Source organism: Bos mutus, chromosome 5 (assembly GCF_027580195.1).
Source record: "Bos mutus isolate GX-2022 chromosome 5, NWIPB_WYAK_1.1, whole genome shotgun sequence".
NCBI classification, from domain to species: Eukaryota; Metazoa; Chordata; class Mammalia; order Artiodactyla; family Bovidae; genus Bos; species Bos mutus.
The window spans coordinates 5760547-5785767 of NC_091621.1; the positions used below are offsets into that span (position 1 = coordinate 5760547).

The window sequence follows — 25221 nt, forward strand, 5'->3', positions numbered from 1 at the left end:
TTTTCGTGTTAAAATGGTTTCTTTTTCTTTACTATATTACCAGAAGTTTACTGTAAGTATTGATTTTCCATCATCAAAACTCTTTGAATTTTATGGCATAATATTAATCTCAAGAAAAAGTTGTATATCTCTCTATAAAAATAGTCTATAACCTATGTTTTCTTACCTTGAAATAGACGATATGCAAAGTATCCTATGCCTCTTTGGTGGATGTTGATAAAGCAGTAGCAGCAGCAAAAGATGCTTTTGAAAACGGTGAATGGGGAAGAATGAATGCACGAGACAGAGGAAGATTGATGTATCGGTATGATTTTTTTAAGAGTACGAGTCTGAGGACTTCCCTGGTGGTCCAGTGGCTAAGATTTCACGCTCCCAATGCAGAGGGCCCAGGTTTGATCCCTGGTCAGGGAACTAGATCCCACATGCTACAACTGAAGATCCTGTATGCTGCAGCTAAGACCTGGTGCAGCCAAATAAATAAAAATTAAAAAAAAAAAAAGAGAGAGCACAAGTCTGTGGCCTTTGGATACTGACTAACATTGCCAAGATTTAAAAAATTTTTCAAGACTTTCTATTATGCACCTATTAGATAGTATATCTTTTGTTACTTCCATCATATAAACTCCCATATATGGGAGTTCCTGATTTTTGTATTTTTGCTTGTTTCAGTCATCATCCCTGTATGAGCAGTTTAGTAAAGGACTACTGATTTGTAAAGATGTAAGCAAGGTCAAGGGAATCCAGCAAAGGATAATGAAGCACTCAGGCTGGGGGTAAAACAGGGAAACTGCTCTTACTGCAAGGCCTAATGGGACAGAGGAAGGAGCTGTTACTAGAATCTGGCAAGATCTGTGGCTGCAGGAGACCACACCTGTGGGTTTCAGTGGAAGGACACAGCAGCTACCGCTGCCGATCCACAGCCCACCAGTCAGCCATCCCCAGACCACTTTATCCTCCAGTTTGGCAGTCTCCTGGGGCTGCCTCCCACTGGCCTGTCATTAGCCAAGTCCAGTGAGAGAACCCAGAAGCCTGTGATGTAATCTGTAAAAGTCATCCTCCAGGGGTCACAGAGCAGGGCGGAGACTGGATTACAAGCAGCACATGGAGAACATCCAGCACCCTGCTGTTTCCACAGAGAAATTTTAAATCGACTTGATGTGTGAGGAGTAGAAACAAGGAGGAAAAACATGAAGGCTTGGAAAGGGTGTTATAAATTGGTAGCTGAGTATGCCAAGCGTAATCAGATTCAATCCCAGATTCAGTTTTCTGCTTACTAAATGACAAATAGCTGATCTTGCTCAAAAGATCTCCTAGAGCAGGATCTGGAAGAAATACTAGGGAGGAAGGTTTCAAGCCTGACCTGGAATGGTCTGAAAGAAACGGGTCAGAACCATGAAAGGAAGGAAGGAAGGAAAACAAATGGGAGAGGTAGACACAAAAGATGAATTTTGACCATTTCATAGTCATTAGTCAGTTTCTGGGTATCTTTCCACAGAAACCAGACAAACAGAAGCCTGTTGTGGTGTTTATAGTTCATTCCATGTATTTCTGTCTTGTCCTTTTCAGCCAGTGTTGGAAATATTTCTACACCAACCAGAAATCCTCAGGTGTTCGTGGGTTCTCCAGGGGTGTGGGTCGCCCTCTAACATCTCCCAGTGTATTCAGGAACTATCCACGTTCCCACTGTGTTCTGTCACTGATCTCCGTGGCTGACTGTGACTCCATCACTCTTGCTTCTTATGCGTCTATAATGCGAATGATACAGACTTCCAACACCCTCTGCCTCTTCATGATAACTCTTAAATTGTTCATGCAATTATTAGTTCAATGCCTGTCTTCCCTATGAGACCACGTTCTCCATGAGGACGGAGACCTGGTCCATTGTGTGAATTCTCAGCCCTTAGGAGGACGCCTTTTACACAGTAGAGACTCAACATCTGTTGAATGGATTTCTTTCACTGGCCAACAGACTTGCAGACCTAATGGAAGAGAAACAAGAAGAACTGGCAACCATCGAAGCCCTCGATTCAGGGGCTGTCTACACCTTGGCTCTGAAGACTCACATTGGAATGTCTGTGCAAACATTCAGATACTTTGCTGGCTGGTGTGACAAAATTCAGGTAAGTGCAAAATGTTGTTTGTTTCCGTGGAGATCATTCCTAGAGGAAAATGGACGGATGTTTGTTAGTTTATAAAGACCCCTTGTCAGAGTCACCACTTCCGTAGGTTTTCTCATCTGATCCTCATAACAGTTATCTGAGGTAGGTAGATAGTTGTCAACTCTTATTACAGGTGAAGAAACTGAGGCTTGAGGACAATGAATGACTTACCTATGGTCACATAGTAAGTAGAGCTAGGATTTGAACTCAAGATTTTTCTGAGCTTGAAATCTAATATTGTTCTTTGTTTTGTACTATAATGTCTCTTGAGAGCATCTAATAGTCTTGTTGGCATATAGACAGAAGCTTGATATAATGGAGGAATTGAAGACTCAAATACCTAAGGAGGTCAGAGAGCTAACATAGTTGGGCTATGCAGACTGGTTATAAGAAAAATTTCTTAAAAACATAAATTTGATAAAAATGTCAATTTCCTTCTTCTTACAAGAAAATAAATAGCACATGTGTGATGATAAATGGCAACTACACTTGGCTTTGGTATTGAGATATAGAAGAGAAATAGGGCTTGCAGCAAACAGCAGAATGCATGCCACTTCTGGTCTCATGGTAACCACTGAAGCACCAGCCATCACAGCCACATTCCTAGAAGCCAGGAGTAAGTGGGAAAGAGGGAGAAAGGTAAAAGGACTTTAAAAACATTCCCATCCTCCCTACACTTTGTGTTTGTATCTCCCATTGGCTGTCTCTATCTGCTAAGGATACTGGGAAAGTTTTTTCTGGTCACATTGCTGTACCATCATTTTTATAGAATCAGAGAGACCACCTGGTTCCAGGCCTCATCCTTGCCACTTACTAGCAGTTGTTGTTATTTACCTCTCTCAGCCTTACTTTCCTCATCTGTAAAATGGTCATGATAATCCATACCTTGCAAACTACGTTATGAGAATTAGAAATGAGTGTTTATATACTACAAGTGTTTATATATACAGAATTAAAGTCTGTACTATAGTAGGTCTTGCACATAAGTGTAGTTTTTATTATTGTTCAGCTACAAAGTCATAAGTATTTAGTAAGAGCAATTTAAGTCCATCCTTTATTCTCAATTATGAAATCCAAATAGTTCTGAAACCTGAAAATTGATTTGTTTGATTGACTCAAACTCATTTGGTGCCAAAATCTTACCCAAACCAACATGAGTCTATAAGTTTTATTCATCTTCAGTTCAGTTCAGTTCAGTTCAGTCTCTCAGTTGTGTCCGACTCTTCGCGACCCCATGAATCGCAGCACGCCAGGCCTCCCTGTCCATCATCAACTCCCGGAGTTCACTCAGACTCACGTCCATCGAGTCAGTGATGCCATCCAGCCATCTCATCCTCTGTCGTCCCCTTCTCCTCCTGCCCCTAATCCCTCCCAGCATCAGAGTCTTTTCCAATGAGTCAACTCTTTGCATGAGGTGGCCAAAGTACTGGAGTTTCAGCTTCAGCATCATTCCTTCCAAAGAAATCCCAGGGCTGATCTCTTTCAGAATGGACTGGTTGGATCTCCTTGCAATCCAAGGGACTCTCAAGAGTCTTCTCCAACACCACAGTTCAAAAGCATCAATTCTTCGGTGCTCAGCCTTCTTCACAGTCCAACTCTCACATCCATACATGACCACAGGAAAAACCATAGCCTTGACTAGATGGACCTTTGTTGGCAAAGTAATGTCTCTGCTTTTGAATATGCTATCTATGTTGGTCATAACTTTCCTTCCAAAGAGTAAGCGTCTTTTAATTTCATGGCTGCAATCACCATCTGCAGTGATTTTGGAGCCCAAAAAAATAAAGTCTGACACTGTTTCCATTGTTTCCCCATCTATTTCCCATGAAGTGATGGGACCGTATGCCATGATCTTCGTTTTCTGAATGTTGAGCTTTAAGCCAACTTCTTCATTCTCCACTTTCACTTTCATCAAGAGGCTTTTTAGTTCCTCTTCACTTTCTGCCATAAGGGTGGTGTCATCTGCATACCTGAGGTTATTGATATTTCTCCCGGCAATCTTGACTCCAGCTTTAGAGTGAATACTCATAGTTCACTGAATAAGTGTTCAGTGGGTTGCCTTTCCCTTCTCCAGGGGATCTTCCCAATCCAAGGATCGAACCTAGGTCTCCTGCATTGCAGGTAGATTCTTTACCATCTGAATCACCAGAGAAGCCCAAGATGACTGGAGTGGGTAGCCTATTCCTTCTCCAGAGGATCTTCCTGACCAAGGAATCAAACCAGGGTCTCCTGCATTGCAGGTGGATTCTTTACTAGCTGAGCTACCAGGAAAGCCCTGGATAAATACTAATATGCTTGATTATGGGAGGCAACCCCAAACATTAATGGGGGTTATAGATATTATAACATTATATAAGGTATTGTTTATGCATTATATTATGTTTCTAAAGTCAAATTCTGAATCCCAAAGCACACCTGACCCTAGGGTTTCAGATGAGAGATTATACACTTGTATTAGTAACAGCAATAATATTTTATGTGGCAAAACAGATGGATAGTTTCAGTTAAAGATTACTGCCAAAAATCAGTTGGGATCAAATTTAGCTGCATATAATAGAAAACCCAACCAAAGAGTCTTTTTATCTCACTTTCAAGGAGTCCAAGAGCAGGCAATCAAGACTAGTCTGAGACAGGAAGATTCCTTCTCTCTCTTTGCCAGGCCATCCTTAGTACCATGTGACTGCTACCGTCACGGCTGCCTCTTGGTGTCATGATAGCCACTGCAGCACCAGCCTTTTTAGCAACATTCTGGAAGGAAGAATGAAGAAGTGAGGGAATGGGTAAAACAGCACTTGTTTTAGCTGAGTCAGCCTACTTTAAAGAGTGTTCCCCTTCCAGTGCATTGTACTTACATCTTCCGTTAATCATCACCATTTGCTATGGAAACTGGGGAACATAGTACTTTACCTGGCACATTGCCATCCCCATTATTAACCAAGGGTTTCTGTTACTAAGAACAGAGGGGAGAATAGATATTGGGCAGGCAATTAACATTCTCTGCCATGCCCAGAAATTGGGAATGGAGATGATCAAATTAGAATTATGTGTTTTTTTTCTCCTGTGTCTTAGTTCTTTTGAGAAGGGCATAGCAGTTCCTTTTTAGGTGTGGCTATGTTTCTTATAAATTGAACACTGCTTCTTTTCTCAAACTGTTGATTTTGTATTGGGATATAGCTGATTACCAATGTTGTGGTAGTTTCAGGTGAACAGCTAAAGGACTCAGCCATGTACAGGTATCCATTCTCCCCCAAATTCCCCTCCCATCCAGGCTGACACATGACATTGAATAGAGTTCCATGTGAACACTGCTTTTTTTAATATCAGCTAAGAGAAAGTAAGAGAGGCAGATAGAAAATGGATTCATTGAGATTAAATTTACTCATTTAAATTAATAAAGTAGGAACTTCCCTGGCAGTCTAGTGGTTAAAACTCCATGCTTCCAGTGCGGTGGGTGCAAGTTTGATCCCTGGTTGGGGAACTGAGATCCCACATGCTGCATGGCAAAGAAAAAAAAATGAAATTAGTAAAGTAGTATCAACCTTTTTTATTCTTTAGGGTTCTACAATTCCCATCAACCAGGCCCGTCCAAACCGCAATCTGACCTTTACCAAGAAGGAGCCACTTGGGTAAGACAAGGAGAGTGCCTCTGAGTGGCGTGTGTTAAGTTAGTTTGAGGGGACTGAGGCTGTCTCTTTCTCCTCTTGCAGAGTCTGTGCCATTATCATCCCCTGGAATTACCCGCTGATGATGCTGGCATGGAAGAGTGCCGCGTGTCTGGCAGCAGGCAACACCTTAGTGCTCAAGCCGGCGCAGGTAAGACACGCGAGGCCAGGTGTGGCATCTACCCCTCCCACAGACGTACGTTGACAAATATTATTTCTTGAAAAAAATGGGATCATATATTACACCATCTTTTCATATATCCTGGGCATCTTTTCATATTAGTAAATATTCATTTTTAATAGCTACCCAAAATGGGGATTCCAGACTTTAGAACATCCACGAGAATGGAAGCAGCATAGTGTATGTCAGTGAAATCCCCTGAATTTCTACAAACCAGTTCAGTGCTTGCAAAATGCCACATGCCCCGAACTGAGGGAGTTATTTAGAGTAGTTATGAAATAGCAAAAGAAGTTTTATGCAGGCATTCAAATTTTAATTGTCAAAAATATTGTAAAGTTATTTACAATAAGATGTGGGAAAAGCATGCAAATAATGTACATAATTGTAGCTGTTTGAAATATATATGTATGTGTAAAACAGGAAGTTAGTTTAAAAATAAATGATAGAGTTCTCAAAAACATCTTTTCAATGCTAGAGTAGCTTTTCAAGAAAAAAAAAAACGTAGCAAACTTAACACCTGGCTAAGCATTTCCTCCAGACAGTGCACAGGAGTGGACATTCTGAGGTACCCAAGTTGGTGGGGAAAGCTTGGTCTCTATTCAAGAAGAGTCTACAGTTTGTTACCTATTATTTTTTTATTTCTTCTTTTAGGATTAAAAAATTTTTTTTTCATTTGGAGCAACTATATAGTCATGTGACCACAGCCATCTTGTTTTCCTCATTAAAAAAAGATATACATTCAAAATTTTTTAAATTAAAAAAATACAAAGAGATAGATGATGAAAAGTCTCCCTCTTATTCTCCTGGCTAACAAGTTTACCTCCCTGAGGCAACCAGTGTTTTTGTTATTTATTAGTTTCTGAGGTATTCCAGATATATTCTCTGTGTATACAAGCATATTTTTTAAATTAAATAATTAGGTAATTTTAAAAATATTTTTTAACCAACTGAAAACCACACAGGAGGAGAAGGGTTAATGAGAAATTGCTAATCAAGAGGCATAAAATTTCAATTATGTAAGATGAGTAAGTTCTAGAGGTCTGCTATACATCATATTACTGGACATGAATTTGCACAAACTCCAGGAAATGGTGGAGAACAGGGAAACCTGGCATGCTGGGAAGTCCATGGGGTCACAAAGAGTCAGACATGACTTAGCAGTTGAACAACCATAATGTTGTATTGTACACTAAACAAATTGTTAAGAGGGTAGAGGTCATGTTAAGTGTTCTTAGCACAATACAATACAATATAAAAATAAAATGAAGTAAAATAGAAGCACTCTCTACATACTTACCAAAAAGGGAAAAAACTTAAAAAAAAAAAAAGTTTCCAGTGTAAAAAATGTGTTAGTCACTCAGTTGTGTCCGAGTCTTTTCGACCCCATGGACTATAGTCTGCCAGGCTCCTCTATCCATGGAATTCTTCAGGCAAGAATACTGGAGTGGGTTGCCATTTCCTTCTCCAAGGGATTTTCCCAACCCAGGGATAGAACCCTGGTCTCCTTCATTGGAGGCAGATTCTTTACCATGTGAGCCACTAGGTAAGCCCAGTGTAAAAAATAAACAGTATTTTATTTAACCTATACCTAATTAATGGATATTGAGATTTTCTGCCTTTTTGCTGTTATAAACTGTGTTACAGTTAATAACCTTTTAAATATAGCATCATGGGTCTTCCCTGGCAGTCCAGTGACTAAGACTCAGAGCATCCAGTGTAAGGCACGTGGGTTTGATCCCTGGTCAGGGAACTAAGATCCCATATGCAGCACAGCAAAAAAACATGTTTTTAATTGAAAAAATATACAGCTTCATGCACATGTGCAACTATCTTTGTAAGATATGTTCCTAATAGCAGAATCACTTAGTTAATAGATCCATGTTTTGTGTGATAGATACTGGCTCATTCTTTCACAAGGATTGAGTAATTCACCAGCATCCTGTATGAGTGCTGTTTCTCCCAAGCAGCAGCACTCATTAAACAGCAAAAAACTAGTAAAATGAAGAGAGGAGGCAGATAACTTAGCCCAGCAGTGCTCAATCCTGGCTGCACATTAGAATTGTCTTTTAAATTCTCTCTAGAATTTAAAATTCTAAATTTTAGAATTCTCTTTTAAAAATACTAATACCTTGGCCCCACTGGCAGAGATTCTGATTTAACTGGTCTGGGTCAGAGGCCAGACCTTGGTATTACTTAACTTCTTCGCATTAGTTTCTAAGGTACAGCCAGAGTTGAGAACCACTAGATGGTGGTATCCAAAGAGAGTGCTAAGCATTGGAACACTCCAGTGACTACACGGAATATTCAAAAATTACAAACATGTATCGAGTGCACACTAATTGTCAGGCATATTATCAGTGACAAAGACATGAAATTTCTGTCCCATGGAAATTACTAATTCAGGACAGTTTTTAAAAGTCTTTCTAATCATAATGATTTCATACTAGAATTTTCTTTAACTATAGTAGGTATAAAGCCACTATTTGAAATATCTTCTTGCCAATTTTAAATATTTGAGCATTTGAAAAATTTCTCCTCAAGTATAACTAGGTTGACATTTTTTTAAACATCATAATGTTTATTGCCATGGACCTGTTACTAGAAGGAGGAAAAATGTGAACCCTGCTTTTTTGTTGTTGTTGCTTGTGTTTGTCCTATTAATATTACTATTTATTATGCAGTTTCTATATAGATTCCTTTTCAGTCTCTTGACCATTTTATTAGCTAAAACAACACTATAGTCTATGAATATGCAAGCAGGCCTGTAAACTCCAACACATGGCAATACCCTGAAAGCATAGTGAGCAAGTGAGGAAGCCACAGTCTGTCCCTTGGCCTTGTGAGCTTCTGTTCCTTCCTAGGACACCACACTTACCTGTGATCAGTGATCCTCTGACCTTCATTCAGACAGAGTGAGAGTACCGTTATCCAGCCCCATATTAACTGTTAGCTATGTTTGATTTATTTCCTGTCTTTCTCTGTTAAAATATAGAAATAGAAGCTCTACTATTTTTCTATTCACAACTCAATTTTCGTCCATTCCATTTTTTGAGACCAAGCTAACAGAATACTAATTTAAGACTTAATCAGCATTGGTTTTTCAGTGTAAACATATTACTCTCATTTTGCTTCTGAGATATGCATTGCTGTAATAGATCTTTAAGATGAGATCCATAACTATACCACTCTTTTTGGTAAAAAGAAAGGGAAAATATTATGTGTTCGTTTGAGCAAAAAGAAACACTGTAAGGATAAACCAGAGACTAATGAGATTGAGTAACTACTTGAGAGGATGACCTAGGAAGGATGGGGGAAGGGGTATTCAGGAGAACAACATGTCTCTGAATGTACTGTTGTATAATCCTCACTTTTGGAAGCATGTTTCCTATACTCTACAAAACAACAATGAACAAATAAAGAAAAGAAATATAATCAACATAGATGAGGCCAACATTGAATACAAAAAAAAATCAATTAAACCAAATTTCATATTAATAACAGCATCATGCTAAAGGCAATGAGGAAGTACTAACCCAAGAAACTTTTGACTGACATTTGGTCTATATGGCCTCAGACTGGAGGCAAAAACACTGTAAATAATATTGAAGTTAGTAGGCTTCTTTTTCATAGGGACGTGGCTTAGTAATTTTCAAAATATTTTCTGTATATTTTAAGACTAAGCAAATAAGTAAAATATATTGTGGATGTTGAGATTATATTATACTCCTTAAGCAGTTCAAAAACACACAGAGAGAGGAAGAGGATAAAGCAAACAGTAAAATATTAACATTTGAAGAATGTGGGTGACAGATACATAGGAATTCTTTGTACTGTTTTTTGCAACTTTGCTATAAGTCAGAAATTACGTAAAAGTAAAAGAAAAAATAAACTCTAGTAAAAAACAACAACAACAACAACAACACTAGTGTGGCCATAAAAGGATAGCTAGGTATTGATCCACAGGACAGGACAGAGTCTGAAGAAGGCAATTGCTGTCTACTTCTGCTCAGGTCACGCCCTTGACTGCTTTGAAGTTTGCTGAGCTCTCTGTTAAAGCAGGCTTTCCGAAGGGGGTAATCAACATCATTCCAGGCTCAGGTAAGCCAAGAACCTACTTTGCTGTAACTAATGAACAATTTTCCCACTCGAGTCTTGTCCTGACATAGCTGTTGGATTGGTCAAAAAGTTCATTCGGGCTTTTCCATGACATCCTATGGAAAAACCTGAATGAACATTCTGTCCAATCCAAAATATTAAAACTAAATACAGTTTAGCAACAGTGCAATAGAAACACGTGCTAATATCTTAAAGTGGAAATACAGTGGCAGGTGAATTGGGTGGGAGGGTGGAAGTTGTACAACATCGTAAAACTACCCTATGGTGTCCCATGTCCGTTTTTTAAAATTACTTTAGAAGATTAAAAAAATTGAGACATAACCCATCTTTGGGGTACTGACAATTGCATGGAAGACATTATTCAGATTTTTGTCACACTGTTATTATTATAGAAAATGTAAAACTAAGATTTAAATGAGAGCTTGGAAAACTGCTTCAGTGAATTCAAAGACACCTCTCCCCTAAGACCTTGATAAAGTTTTAATTTGCGTTTTATTCCATTAATTGCACAGGTGGCGTAGTGGGACAGCACCTTTCAGAGCACCCTGATATCCGCAAACTTGGTTTCACTGGTTCCACTCTGATTGGCAAACAGATCATGAAGAGGTATTGGGTTTAGTGTGCTGATTTGCTAAGGATCCTGTTAAACCAGGTCTTTGGCTTTGTTTTTACTTTTTTAAATAAGGTGCTTTTGGAAGGAGAAAAATCACATCGAATGTAGAAGAGAAATCCTATCACAGCAGGGTACTGAAATGTTTGAATACAGTAAAATACTTTCTAAAGTGTAAAACCCAAAGTCAGTAAAACCAGAGATGTATTGAAAGCCTGCAGGCTTCTGGTAGCTTTAACAATTTGGCACAAAAAATTTTTTATACTAAAACTGTGGCCCAAATTGGTTTTGGAAGCTTAAGTAAGAAACTGAAAAGACATATAAAAGACAAATCTGGATTATTTATAAAATGCATTCCTGAAAAACAGTAACATTAGTTCAAAAAAATGCAAACCATCTAAATGTCTAAAATAAGGCAGTGGTTAAAGTTTGTTAACATAATGGAATACTGTGCGGTCAGGGAGAATTTTTAATAACTCTAGACTGTTATTAAATGGTAAATGGAAAGAAAAATAAGGTATAAAATTGTACATATTGGGTAATCCTAACTATGTTAACTAAGGCAAAGGCTGTGTTTGGAAACAGACCAGAAACAAGTATATCAAAATGGTTAAAAAAAGAAAATAGTCATCACTGAGCCATGGAATGGAATTTTGTGATTTTTTTTCCTTCTTTCTGAATTTTTAAATGTATTTTAAATGCTTTAAATAACAAATTTTTTGCAAATAGGAAGTAATAAACAGAATTTTAATAACTTCTAAAAATGGATATTTTCCTCCAGTGTGCCAGTAATCTAGTTAAATGTTAAATTCTTTGCCAGGCCTTTATGTAATCAAAATTCTTACACCCAAAGAATCTGTATTCACCCATGAGAATCTCTAATTATTTGACCACAGAATTTTTAAAAGACGCAATTCTTACAGAAGATTTCTAACAGTCACAAAGCTCACAGAATAGTGTAATGAACCTCCATGTACGTGCTCATCACCCAGCTTCAGCTGTCATCACCATTCTACCATGCATGTTTTGTCTTTGAATAAGTTTCTTAATATTTCTGAGGCTCAATTATATTTTACATCCTAAGTAGTAATTGTGTCCAAGAAACAAGAGAAAGAAACTGAGAGAGTAAATGCCCATATTCCATTTATTTTTCTCCAGCTGTGCTATGAGCAACTTGAAGAAAGTTTCCCTTGAACTTGGTGGAAAATCCCCACTTATAATATTCAGTGACTGTGAACTTGACAAGGCTGTGCGAATGGTAAGAGGAGATCAAGTCCAGTGAAATAGGTGCTACTTCTGAAACACATTTCAGCTTCTTGTTCATCAGGTGCCTTAAAATGAGGTCTGGTTTTATCTGACCATAAACAGAAACCATTCTCTTTATGCTTCGATTTGGGATTGCTCAGGGCACTTAATTTAAAAAATAATGTCATTATAATTAGAGGTTTTTTTAAAACTTGGAGGCCAGCTTTTTACAAACAGATGAAGAGGTTTATAAACATTCATGATTTATATAAACTGATGTAGAGATTCTAAAAGCAAAATTTGGCATGCAAATATTACATTTAAATGTATAGTCTACATTTTCTTATAACACAAAATCTTTTTATCCGTATGTCATCCTTGATAGGTACATCTCTTGTAAAGTACTCATGGATAGAAAAGGGGAAAGGAGAAATAAAATTTCTAAAAATATCAAAACCAAGAATCTCTAAGCATCACTAACTAGACCAAGGGCTTGTGTTTTTTCTCTAATTTCTCTGTGTTGCCTGCTATTTTATGATAAGACAATTCTTAGTGTGTGCAATTTTATGACAACCTTGACTTCCCAAATAACAAAGTATTTTGTCTTTTGCTGCCAAAGGGCATGGGGGCAGTATTTTTCAACAAAGGAGAAAATTGTATTGCAGCTGGTCGGCTGTTTGTGGAAGAATCCATCCACGATGAATTTGTGACAAGAGTGGTAAGCATCTTCAGATTTGCTCTGTGAGTTGGATAGAAATTGTCTTTACTTTCAAAGTACTTCTGGGATTATTAGTGATGATAGTATATTTTTAAAAAACAACACAATCCTTATTTTTTAGAAGTACTTTGTGACATATTTACAGATTAGATTATGATATCTGGATTTTGCTCCAAAATAATGCAGAAGGGGAGGAAGTAAGTCAGGGAATAAATTGACCATGGCTTGGCAGTTGTTGAAGCTGACTGATGGGTACGTGGAGTTTCATTATATTATTTGCCTACTTTTATATATAATTATAATTTTTCATAGTAAAAAGTTATAGGTCTATATTAAAAAACCTGATAAAGTATACTGAAGAGCTATTATTACCTTTATCTTGCTCTGTATTTATAGTATATTAGGTCCTTGATATTTATGGGATATATACCCCTAGGTTATTATAAATCCCTAAATTGCCTATGAGAGGTATACCACTAGATTCTTACAAATCCTGAATTTACAGTAAAATGACAGCATATATATTTCCTCCACTAAGATAGATACATACCTACATACCCCCTGATGTTGGACACGATTCCGTAAATATGAGACTAGAAGCATTTATAGAACTATTAAGATGAATTCTGTGGTAAAAATGAACTCTGAACATACTACAGTGTATCATCATTATGGTTGTAGTAATCACAAATTTGTTTCTAGTTGAAAAACCAGCACCCAGCTTTTCTTTTCCTTCAGAGCCAATTCCCCAATTCCACCCCCAAGAAGCAAAGGCATCTTTCCTCATGAGAGTAGGAAACAAGGAAGCCATACAGAAGGGCAGACGGCGGGCAGTGTCCGGCTCATGAGCACCCCGCAAATTCACGTTTCTGCCTTAGTAAAATACAGGGCACAGCATGACACATCATGGGCTTTCACAACTACAACTTGTTGAAATTTCAAATGCTAAGACCAGAAATGTCACAGATTTGCTGCTATCAGTCCATCAATAATATGTTTTGCACACATAGGAACAAATTAATTTCTTTATTCAATGGCTATTTTTTGAGCATTTACTGAGGGATTTTAGCCAGACCTAAATTCAAAATTCATGGCCCTGTGAGGTTATGGTAACTCCCATTCTTTCTCCTTATTAGAATTGGTCTTAACAACAAGAAATTCAGAAACAGACTAAGATAACTAAGGAGCCCTAGAGATTGTCATTCTGAGTGAAGTAAGTCAGACAGAAAAGGAGAAATATTGTGTGACTTCCCTTATATTGGAATCTAAAAGGAAATGATACAAAATGAACCTATTTACAAAACAAACAGGCTCACAGATTTGGAGAACAAACTTATGCTTTCCAGGGCAGGAAGGATGGGGGGACAGGATAGTTAGGGAGTTTGGGATGGACATGTACATGCTGCTGTATTTAAAATGGATAACAAGGTCCTGCTGTATAGCACAGAGAACTCTGCTCAATGTTATGTGGCAGCCTGAGTGGGAGGGGAGTTTGGGAAAGAATAGATAGATACTTGTATATGTGTGACTGAGTCTCTTTGCTGTCTACCTGAAACTATCACAGCATTGTTAATTGGCTGGAACTATCACGACATTGTGAATTGGCTATACTCCAAAATAAAAAGTTAAAAAAAAAAAAAGATAACCAAGGAGCATGTGTGAGTGATGAATGTTCCATATAAAGATGGTTTTTCATCAGAATATTCTAGTATGTCCTCCAGTGTGGCTATACCATGAGATTTTCACAAGGGCAGTCGGCCACATTTAGGGAGAGGAAAAAGACAACAATGTGGCCATTTTAGAAATTACTTTGCCATGAAGAGTATGCTGTATTGACAAAAATTCCAGAACATCAGGTTTGCTATTTTAATGGATTAACGTTCAAGATAATCTTAATATAATGCATGTGGCTTTTGTTCTGTTTAAAACTCAGTGGTTAAAAGCTTGGGCTTTCACATCAAGAAAACTCTACAGTATTTAGTGGTCATGTGCCCTTGGGCTAGTCACTTAGCCCCTCTGATCCTCAGTTTCCTCATATGTAAGATGGAAATAAATATCTACCTCCAATGCTACCATGAAGACTAAGTGAGGACCATCTGGGAAGAGCTCAGTACAACACCCATCACCCAGCGGAAGCTCGGTGAAGGGTATACATTACTATTATTAACAGTCAATTGTGTTCTGCAAACTGGGTGATATACAGGTGGAAGAAATTAAAAAGATGAAAATTGGTGATCCACTTGACAGATCTACCGATCATGGGCCCCAAAATCATAAGGCCCATCTGGAAAAGCTTCTGCAGTACTGTGAAGCTGGAGTGAAAGAGGGGGCCACCCTGGTGTATGGAGGAAGACAAGTCCAAAGGCCAGGTATGATCACCTCCAGGGGAGGGATGCTGGGGGCCTGGCTTCTTAAGTTGGAATAATTGGTAACAGGCTTCATTACAGCACCATCTTGCCTCAGAAGTAAACAGTGGCATTTATGTTATGGTCAGAAGAAATACATTCTAGATCCTGCTTGGCCACTTTTAAGCTGTGACACCTTCGACAATAGTTTTGGTGAGCCCTAGTTGTAAAATGCGATGAAATGCGCACATCCTGCTTTACAAGGCTGTGAAAATCAAATAAAATGATGTGACAGGCCCTTAGCTATGCAGTGAACAAGCGTAATGGATAAGTGTGTTTCAGGAGCTGGCGGTTTTCATTCCTGGCAATGTGAGGCTTAATCTTAGCCAGTTTATCCTGGGAAGGATTCATTACTGTTGTGTAACTGTTAATGAAGAACTGACTCATTAGAAAAGACCCTGATGCTGGGAAAGGTTGAAGGCAGGAGGAGAAGGGGATGACAGAGGATGAAATGGTTGGATGGCATCACTAACTCGATGGACATGAGTTTGAGCAAGTTCTGTGAGTTGGTGAAGGACAGGGAAGCCTGGTGTGCTGCAGGCCACGGGGTTGCAAAGAGTCGGGCATGACTGAGCGACTGAACTGAACTGAACCCAGTACTTGTTACAGAAGTATGTGAATGACTCCATGCCATGATACCCAAAAGGAGAGAAAAATGAACAAACAACAGGTGTAAAACCTCCTGTCTTACTGTGATAGACTGAGTACCAGCCGTACGACTGGATATGATGTGTCTTCTATGGGATCCAGTGTGTAACACAGCATCACCGATGAAGTATTCTTGCCAAAAACATTTAACCATGAATCTAACCATGCCTTTATATCATATTTTCTATTTAAAGCAGCACAGGGGATAGGGAAACAAATCAAATATCATCCCAAAGAAGCAATGACAAATCTGAAATGCCTAAGATGTTCTGCCGGACAGCTGAATCAGTTTGTTTAACAAAGTCATGCATGTGTGCTAAGTCACTTCAGTCATGTCCGACTCTTTGCAACCCTATGGACTGTAGCCTACCAGGCTCCTCTGTCCATGGGATTTTTCAGGCAAGAATATCAGAGTGGGTTACGATTTCCTACTCCAGGGGAATCTTCCCACACCAGGGATCGAACCTGTGTCTCTTGAATCTCTTGCATTAGCAAGTAGATTCTTTCCCACTGTGAATTCACCGGTTTAACAAGTCAGTGCCATGAAAATTAAGGGGTGGGCATAAGGGAGGAAATGTTCCAGATTAAAGCTATCTAACAACCAAATGCAAAGTGTAACTTATTTGAATCCCTGAATCAAACAAATCAACTACAAAGAGATATTTTCTAGAAATCAGAAATTGAATACAAATATCAAATCATTATGTTGTACATCTGAAATTAATGTTATGTGTCAATTATATCTCAATTTAAAAATTAGAAGTTAAATTGAAACAAACTATGAATAAGGGATTAGCATTAATTTTGTTAGGTATGATAATGTACATTACAATTTATACTCCAAGTATTCTAGTACAAATCTATGTCTCTGGAATTTGCTTTAAACTATATCAGCAAGGAAAAAATGAATCAAATCTAGCAAAATATATACATAAAGATTTATTTTACTATTCATTATACTATTTTCTCTACTTTTACATATGTTTGAAATTTTTGTAATAAGGACATTAAAAGTATAAGAACCTAGGATTGTTAACACCAAATAGGAAAATGAAAGTCTTCTTGGTTTTACTGACCCAGAAGGGAAGAAATAAAAGTTGTAATGTAATTAAATGAGAGAACTACTAATTGAAAATTACACTATAATTGATGTTATTTTCTTCTGGTTTTCAAATAGGCTTTTTTATGGAACCTACTGTCTTCACAGATGTGGAAGACCACATGTATCTTGCCAAAGAGGAATCCTTTGGGCCTATTATGGTCATTTCTAAATTCCAAAATGGGTATGTTCCTAGGCATAATTTAACTGGGTTGGCTAGATACAGGTTTTTTCCCTACCACTGTGCTATATACAGAGCATACAGTTAAAGAACATACAATTTCTGCTGCTGCTGCTAAGTCACTTCAGTCGTGTCCGACTCTGTGCGACCCCATAGACGGCAGCCCACCAGGCTCCCCGTCCCTGGGATTCTCCAGGCAAGAACACCATAGTGGGGTGCCATTGCCTTCTCCGATACAATTTCTACCATAATAATAATTGACAAATAATTAGAAGAGAATGCTAACTTACAATGTAAGTTGAAATAAATTTTTGCTCCTTAGCTTAAATTAATGGCTGACATCATATGGTATTTGCTAGTTTTAATTTTTGTACAGTTGGCATTTGAAACATCTCTGGAATAAGGCCAGTAACTGAGACTAACAGAAGTGGTTTTTGCATTTACATTTTTAGAGAAGGCATCATCTATGAAATCTGATTTTCCCAAAGAAAGAGTGGAGTGTTTTCTCCACAGGGGATCATGCCCCCAAAAACCTAAAACTCAACTCTTTGTAGAAAGCCCACAGTCACCTTATAAACAACCGTAAATGACGTACTGGTTTGTCAGGGTCCCTGAAACTTCCCAAAGTGTTTAGCATATCAAAGAAGTCCATATAGTAACTGAGTTCCTATCATAATATTTAATATAATAGACTCTCTGGTATACTGCACACAGTTCTTTAGAATTCTGGCTTTAGTTTTTCTTTAACCAATGAGAAGGTGGTAAAAAACAGAATACCCAGTTCAGAAGGGCTTCTTGGTCTTTGATAGATTGTAAGAGAACTTTGGGGACACTAAATTGTAGTAACATTTTGACATACTGATCGAAAGATGCTCTTTTAACCTCTTTTCCTAATTATAAATTCCCCTATATGATAGTCGTGTTAACCATGCAGATATTAGAAGCCAGGTTTAGAGAATGTAAGCCTACATAAATCACAGATCCTATCCTCAAGGAGGTCACCATCTAATAGGGGAGACAGACAAAGAGACAGGCAGTTAACCCAAGAGGGTGTAGGTGGGAAATGCAGTGGGTGGAGTCTGCACTGACCACCCCTGTGGGTTTGGGTTACTAGCGTAATTCCTCTATTAAGTTTCTCTATTTGTAAAGTTTATCTATTTGTGAAGTTGGGCTAGTTATTAATAGTATCTATGTTTTGGGGTCATTGTTGGTGATGGACAGGGAAGCCTGGCGTGCTGCAGTCCATGGGGTCGCAAAGAGCCAGACACGACTGAGCGACTGAAGATTTAAATGTGTTTGCTGCTGGTGCAGTTGCAATCATTGTTATTATTCTAAAAGTGGACAAGGTGTACTATGAAGCTGTGTGATCTCAGCAGTCCTCAGTGGGCACTGGCATCCAGCCATCTTTCAGCCTTAGTCCAATCTATGAATATCTTCAGTGCGATCAAGTGCAGTGCATCAAGTGTGAGAGTTTTAGCAGAGTCTAGTCCACTCCAAGTGAGATTCCACATTTCTCATGAAAGTTGAAAATTGGATAGAGACAAGATTACCTTTGAAAATCCCTAGGGGAGGCACCACATTCAAGCCTTTGTTGTCTCTTCAAAGAATTCAGCACAACTAATTTTTCTTCCAGCTTTGGAACAGAAATCCCATTTCCTTGCCAGATCCCCAGATGAAATCTTGGCTTGCATTTACTGGCCATGTTGTAGAAATTTCATGTTTTTTTTTTTTTTTTTTTAACATTAGGATGACACTCATAAAGATGAGATACAGTATGGCAGGCACATGGGAACTGGAACAAGCGGAGACACGAGTGGGTTCATGTCTGCACTGACTTGGCCATGCACACATACTGAGACAGAAGGCAGGGAAGTCACCAGACCCACTGAAGGAATGATTTTACTACCCTTTTATGGGATTAGCCTATTAATTGAGTTCACATGTGATGTTGCCACATCCTAGTATAAAGAAAAATGAAATGTTCTCTTTCTCCTTGGGAACTTCCTGTCTAGTTGGAAGGTGACTGAGTTGGAGGAACGTGGGCTACCCGATTATAGCTGACTTTCACTGAGCATTTCCTTTGTTCCAGACACTACTGGCTCATTTAATCCTTATGACAACAGACAGGTGCTATTATTACTATTTCCATTTTTTCACAAGAATACAGAAAAGCTGGGGGAGATGGGGTCATTTGCCCAAAGGTCACCCAGGCAGTCTGGCTGCTGAGCCTTCTCACTGGGCCACTCCACTCTACCGCCTAAGCAGTAGCACTGATGGGATCTGAGAAGGCTTCAGGGTGAGGCATGGAATGAGCCCGTGAACTGTGCATGTAAAATCTGAATAGATGGAGGGACTGAGAGGGTGCTCTGAGAATATATAATATCTATATATGGAACTCAGGGGAAAGACAAATGGGGTAGTCATGAAGGAAACCCAATGAAGAAGATTGAAAAGATGACTTCAACTCAGATTTTAAAGGGTGTCACATGATATATGTGAAAAAATACAATACTAGGGTTGTAATATCTCATTGGGCGTTTCTTTTGGTGTAAGCCTGGAATATTTCATTTATAAAAATGTAAGCACACTGGCAGTAACGTTTTCCTGTTTCTAACACAGAGGGGAAAAATATTAGAACATAAAATGAAAGTGTTTTGCTTTTACATTTAATGAGGTTTTATGTCTTCCTAAAAACATCTTATAGGGACGTCGATGGAGTGTTACAGCGAGCAAATAATACAGAATACGGCTTGGCCTCAGGAGTTTTTACAAGAGACATAAATAAAGCCATGTATGTGAGTGAAAAACTAGAAGCAGGAACTGTTTTTATTAACACCTACAACAAGACGGATGTGGCTGCTCCTTTCGGCGGATTTAAGCAGTCTGGGTTTGGAAAAGACTTAGGTATGAATATGCCTTACCTTTCTACTGCACATCATAAAAAGCCCGCTTCGTGCTTTGTCCAACACTTGTATGTTGCTTTAAAGGGCATTTCCCACATGGTAGTTGATCTGGGGTTTCAAGGGCATTGATTTTTCTTTCAATGTTAAACATTTTTTAAAAACTTTTTATTTTATTTGGAGTATGCTGATTAACAATATTGATAATTTCACGTGGACGGCAAAGGGACTCAGCCACACATATACACATATCCATTCTCCCCAAACTCCCCTCCCATCCCAGGTTGCCACATATCAATGGTTAAACATTTTATTGAACATAACGTACATATAGAAAAGAACACAAATTGTATGGAAAAGGGCTTCCTTTTAAAAAAGAAGATTCCTATCGAAAAGAAAACACTGACAATTTAGCTAAAATATGTTCGGTTGTTTCTTTTAACCTGACATTCAGCATGAACTTGGTTTAGGTGTCATGGGACCAAGTGGAACCAAGAAAGGAAAATGGGTAGAAGGCAACAACCAGCTAGCTCCAAGAATGTATGCTGTCTCTGAACCACTTGGCAGTCTTTCAGAGTCCACACTGAAACTGGCAGAGTTTTCTGGGCCTCTGGGAGCTCAGAGTTTGCAGAAAGCCCCCAAAAATGTAATTTACAGTGGGCAGCAACATTATCGCATTTCCAGTAATAGCTTATTTTGAAAACTAAATACATACCAGGCCTATAAGAGCATATCAGCAGCCCTCACAATAGCCATGGGAGCTTGCTATCCAGTTGCTAAATTGTGTCCAACTCCTTTCGACCCCATGGACTGTAGCATGCCAGGCTCCTTTGCCCATGGGATTTCCCAAGCAGGAATACTGGAGTGGGTTGCCATTTTCTTCTCCAAGGGATCTTTCTGATCAAGGGATCGAACCCGAATCTCCTGCATTGGCAGGCAGATTCTTTACCACCGAGCCACCAGGGAAGTCCCAGCCATGGGAACCCAGGTGCTATTATTATCTTTATTTTACAGATGAGGAAAATGGCCCTCAGAGAGACTGGGCAACTTGCCCACAGTCAGCCAGCCAGCCATGGACAACAAGACTGCAAAGCGAGGTCTTCCAGCTGTGTAGCCCATGTCCTCACCCCTCACAGTCTGGCATGTTGTTTCAAAAGTTGAAATGTTTGTGATTTACCAAAATTACAGTCTGCTTGTTAATTTGGGGTATTTTTACATCTTCTCTTTCCTGATGACATTTGACAATTTATTTGCAACAATAAGAGTGACTCCCGTTTTAAATTCCATTGAGTTGAAGTTTAATTCTTTTTTTTCTTTTCATGTCTTCAATCTGGCTTTCATCCCTGGATCTAAACTACAGGGGGAGATTTTCTTAGGGAAATTATTATCAGGAAGCAATAGTGTTAGCATTATCAGGAAGGCAACAGTGTTCCATTTGTCTTTTGATAGAGAATGATCGATTTGTCTGTTTTATTATAACACAGTAGACTTTGTCTTAACAGTTTCTTCCTCTCTGAATTTGAAACTCCCTCAGCTCAATGGTTCCCAGCTGCACACTGGATTAGAATCACCTGGGAGCTTTAAAAAAAAAATGCAAAGATGCTGATTTAACTGGTCTGAGGTGTGACCTGGGATCAGGAATTTTAAAAGCTCCCTAAGGTGATTCTAATTTAACAGTAAGAACCCTGAGTTTAAGCTTAACTCCAGAATCATATACTCATCAGTTTCACTCATGGTATTCATGCCCCTTAACTGCTGTAGAAATCGATGATTGCGGAAGCTCAAAACAGGAATGGCACAGAAACAAAATGGCAGACCTATTTTTTGCCTGGATATGCCTTCTGTGGATTTCCCAGGTGCCTCAGTGGGTAAAGAAACCGCCTACAATGCAGGAGACACAAGTGGCCCAGGTTCAATCCCTGGGTCAGGAAGATCCCCTGGAGGAGGGCAAGGCAACCCACTCCAGTATTCTTGCCTGGAGAATCCCATGGACAGAGGAGCCTGGAGGGCTTCAGTCCATAGGGTTGCTAGGAGTCAGACACGACTATAGTAACTACATGCACGCATGCATGCCTTCTGTGTCTTTAACATACTATGTAAGTCAGGAAAAATACATTTCTCTTTTCTCTAACAAAATGAAACAAAATGATCTCAAACTTCACTCTATTCTGCATTTATTGTAATTGGATTTAATGCATTTAACTGCATTTAATATAATTACATTTAATGTAATTGGAAGGACAGTATCCTGATCACTTTTGTTCAGCTTAAATGGCGAGGAAGAGAGATGAAGATTTATCATCAAGCCAGGACATAAAGAAGGGTTTTGGGTAGAGGTTGATAAGTCAACAGTGTGGTCCTTAGAAGGCCTGGTAGCTGGTCTAAACCCTTATCCTCAAAGTGTAGACCATGAGCATCAGCATTTGGGGAATGGTTAGAAGCATATAGGGATTCCTTGGTGGCTCAGATGGCAATGAATCTGCCTGCAATGCAGGAGATGCAGGTTTTATTCCTGGGCTGAGAAGATCCCCTGGAGGATGGCATGGCAACCCACTCCAGTAGTCTTGCCTGGAGAATCCCCAGGGACAGAGGAGCCTGGTGGGCTATGGTTCATGGGGTTTGAGAGTCAGACACGACTGAGCAACTTTCACTTATAACCTTGGGGCCTCTGCTGGATTTAATCCAATCAGACTCTACAGTGTCATAAGATCAGGTGATTCACATGAAATCGAACGTTTGAGAAGCACTGTCTCAGCCCCACTCTCTTGCTCAGTGAGATACACTACACCTGGCGCCATCACGTCCACCTGTGAACACAGTCCATCAACTGCTTTTCTCTTTCCTAGGTGAGGAAGCTCTAAACGAATACCTCAAAACCAAGTCTGTGACGTTGGAGTACTAGAGCAGTGCCATCCTCAGGAACTCCTCGCGGGCCCACCACTCTTCAGCTCTCCCACTGAAGAAGCCTGGCTGTGCCGAGGACAGAGGTGCCAGCCGCCAGCCAAAAAACATGCACAGGGACCATGAGGAGGGTGGGGCCACATGTCTAAGCATTTACACCTGTGCCTGAGTGTTTTCTAATACCCCTTTTATACCTTAAAATGATGTTGGGTTTTGACTATGTTGTATACCACACGTATTTCTAAAATATTGAGCTGCTTTTTTTCCCCCACCAAGACTAATCCTAATCAAGGTTGTTCGTTTTGCAAACATCAATATGATGCAGTTATAGTACAGAAAGTTGGGAACCCTTGTATAATAGGTAAGGTTTTAACCTATGAACCAGGCATGTGGGGGTTATTAAAAAGATTTTCTGTAATCTTTTAAATATATTTTTTAATTGGAGGATAATTGCTGTACAATATAGTATTGGTTTCTGCCACAGAACAAGGCAAATCAGCCATAATTATACGTGTATCACCTCCCTCTTGAGCCTCCCTCCCTTTCCCTCATCCCACCCATCTGGGTCATCAGAGGGCACAAGCTGGGCTTCCGTGCTATATACCAGCTTCTCACCAGCTGTCTGTTTCACACATGGTAGCACATACATGTCAATACCACCTTCTCCATTTGCCACAATCTTTCTTCCCCTATTATTTTGCTCTCAAGAAACAGTATATCCCCCCCAAGGAAAGCGAAGGAAGTTTATTTTCTTTCAGAAATAAGATACATCATTATGCCCTTGATGTTCTATTTTTCAACCCACTGTGATAAGTGACCAGCTCATAAACAGTTCTTGAGTACCTACTAAGTACGAGGTGCTATATTATGTCCTGAGGAGTACACAAAGTTTAATGACATGATCTTTGACCCCAAATAGTTGAAATTCTTGTCAACAGCTTTTAAAGTGAATTTTACAGTATGATATATTATTAAGTAAGTAGTTTTTGGAGGCTGATCTTGGTTCATATCATACCATCTTACTATCTATGTGACTTGGGGAAACCGATGCAATTTCTCCAAGCCTCAGTTTCCTTGTATGTAAAATGGGGACAGTAATGCCTCCCTCAGGAACCTTATGATGAGGTGAGGATTCAATGCAATAATCTTAGTAAAGCACCTTGCACTGGGCTTTGTTCATGGTAAATACTCAATAAAGGGCAGATTGGTTACCTAATATATCAATATAAAGCTGAGAGGTGGAATCTATAAAATAGGGATAAAGTTCCTATCTCATTAGGTGTCGTAAGGATTCAATGGGATTATATACATAATGCACTCAACAAGGTGTCTAGATCATTCTCTGTGCTCAAGAAAGAGGAATTATTACAACTCATGAAGCACTTCATAATTGCCTGATGTCAGACAAAAATAGGTGGGTAAGTAGTCCAGGTGTGACTAGCAGAAGGTGAGATCCTGACTTGAAGAGTCTCTAGAAGTTTGTCAGAGCAATTAATTTCCATTAATTCTCTTTTTAAAGTAAAATTTCAGTAAACATTCCTATCTCTCTGGCTTTGAAGAAGCCCTTAGGGATTACTTAACTACTTTGGAACTCAGCAGTTTAACCAAGAAGAGTGCAGGGAATTGTTAATCAATAAACAACAATAACAAAATCAGGGACAGAAAACTTTCAAAAGGAAGAATATTAGGTATGATCCTGGCATGATCAATAGAGCAAATTTTGCCTGTAAGCAAGCTGGCACAGGTAAAATTCTAAATTTGGACCCAACAGGGTCCAAATTGATAGTTCATATTTGAATAAAATGACAAAGTTCTTATTATAAAGGAACCACATTTTAAATGCAGTTTTTTTACTGATTTCATGTGATTTAAAATATCACTTTATTTTATATCACTGAATATTTTACTGATAGATGAAATGGCAAACAAAAACATGCCCATTTCTTTTAGACTGACTTTTACCTTCTAATATTAATCTCAGTAGCAGTGCTTTTAATCTTTTGGGGGTCATAAACCTCTTTTGAGAATCTGATAAAAGCTATGGATCCCCCTGTCCAAAACTCACACCTGCACACCTAATTCTGCAAATATCTTCAAGAAATTCACAGACCTCCTAAAACCCATGCTTGAGCTCTAGATTAAGAACTCATTTTTCCATAGTGAGTTTTGAAGTTCTTAGTGGCTTGAGTTTTTATATCCAATTGCTGACCAGAGTCAAAGGCTACATGGGATTTATAAAATGACAAGTGAATTTGAATGAGAATATAATGATACACAGCCTGCTAGATAATTTAATTAACATACAGAGTAATTTATCACCATTTCTTCACATCACTGATTATTTTGCTAAAGGATAAAGCTGTGATTTGTTCCCTTAACTGGGGAGTTGAGGAGGT

General features: G+C 38.9%; 1 protein-coding gene across 1 annotated transcript in view; it reads left to right on the top strand.

The window, feature by feature from the left end:
- The window catches only part of ALDH1L2 (aldehyde dehydrogenase 1 family member L2), a 60964-nt gene extending 35775 nt beyond the window's left edge, over positions 1-25189 (top strand). The window contains exons 12-23 of the mRNA XM_070370230.1: positions 177-304; positions 1970-2120; positions 5715-5785; positions 5867-5972; positions 10013-10100; positions 10631-10724; positions 11887-11986; positions 12593-12691; positions 14895-15060; positions 16922-17027; positions 19729-19928; positions 22771-25189. Of these exons, the coding sequence (XP_070226331.1) occupies positions 177-304; positions 1970-2120; positions 5715-5785; positions 5867-5972; positions 10013-10100; positions 10631-10724; positions 11887-11986; positions 12593-12691; positions 14895-15060; positions 16922-17027; positions 19729-19928; positions 22771-22826 (1365 nt within the window). The 3' untranslated portion in view covers positions 22827-25189. The remainder of the gene's footprint in view (positions 1-176; positions 305-1969; positions 2121-5714; positions 5786-5866; positions 5973-10012; positions 10101-10630; positions 10725-11886; positions 11987-12592; positions 12692-14894; positions 15061-16921; positions 17028-19728; positions 19929-22770) is intronic.
- Positions 25190-25221: the final 32 nt, after the last annotated feature.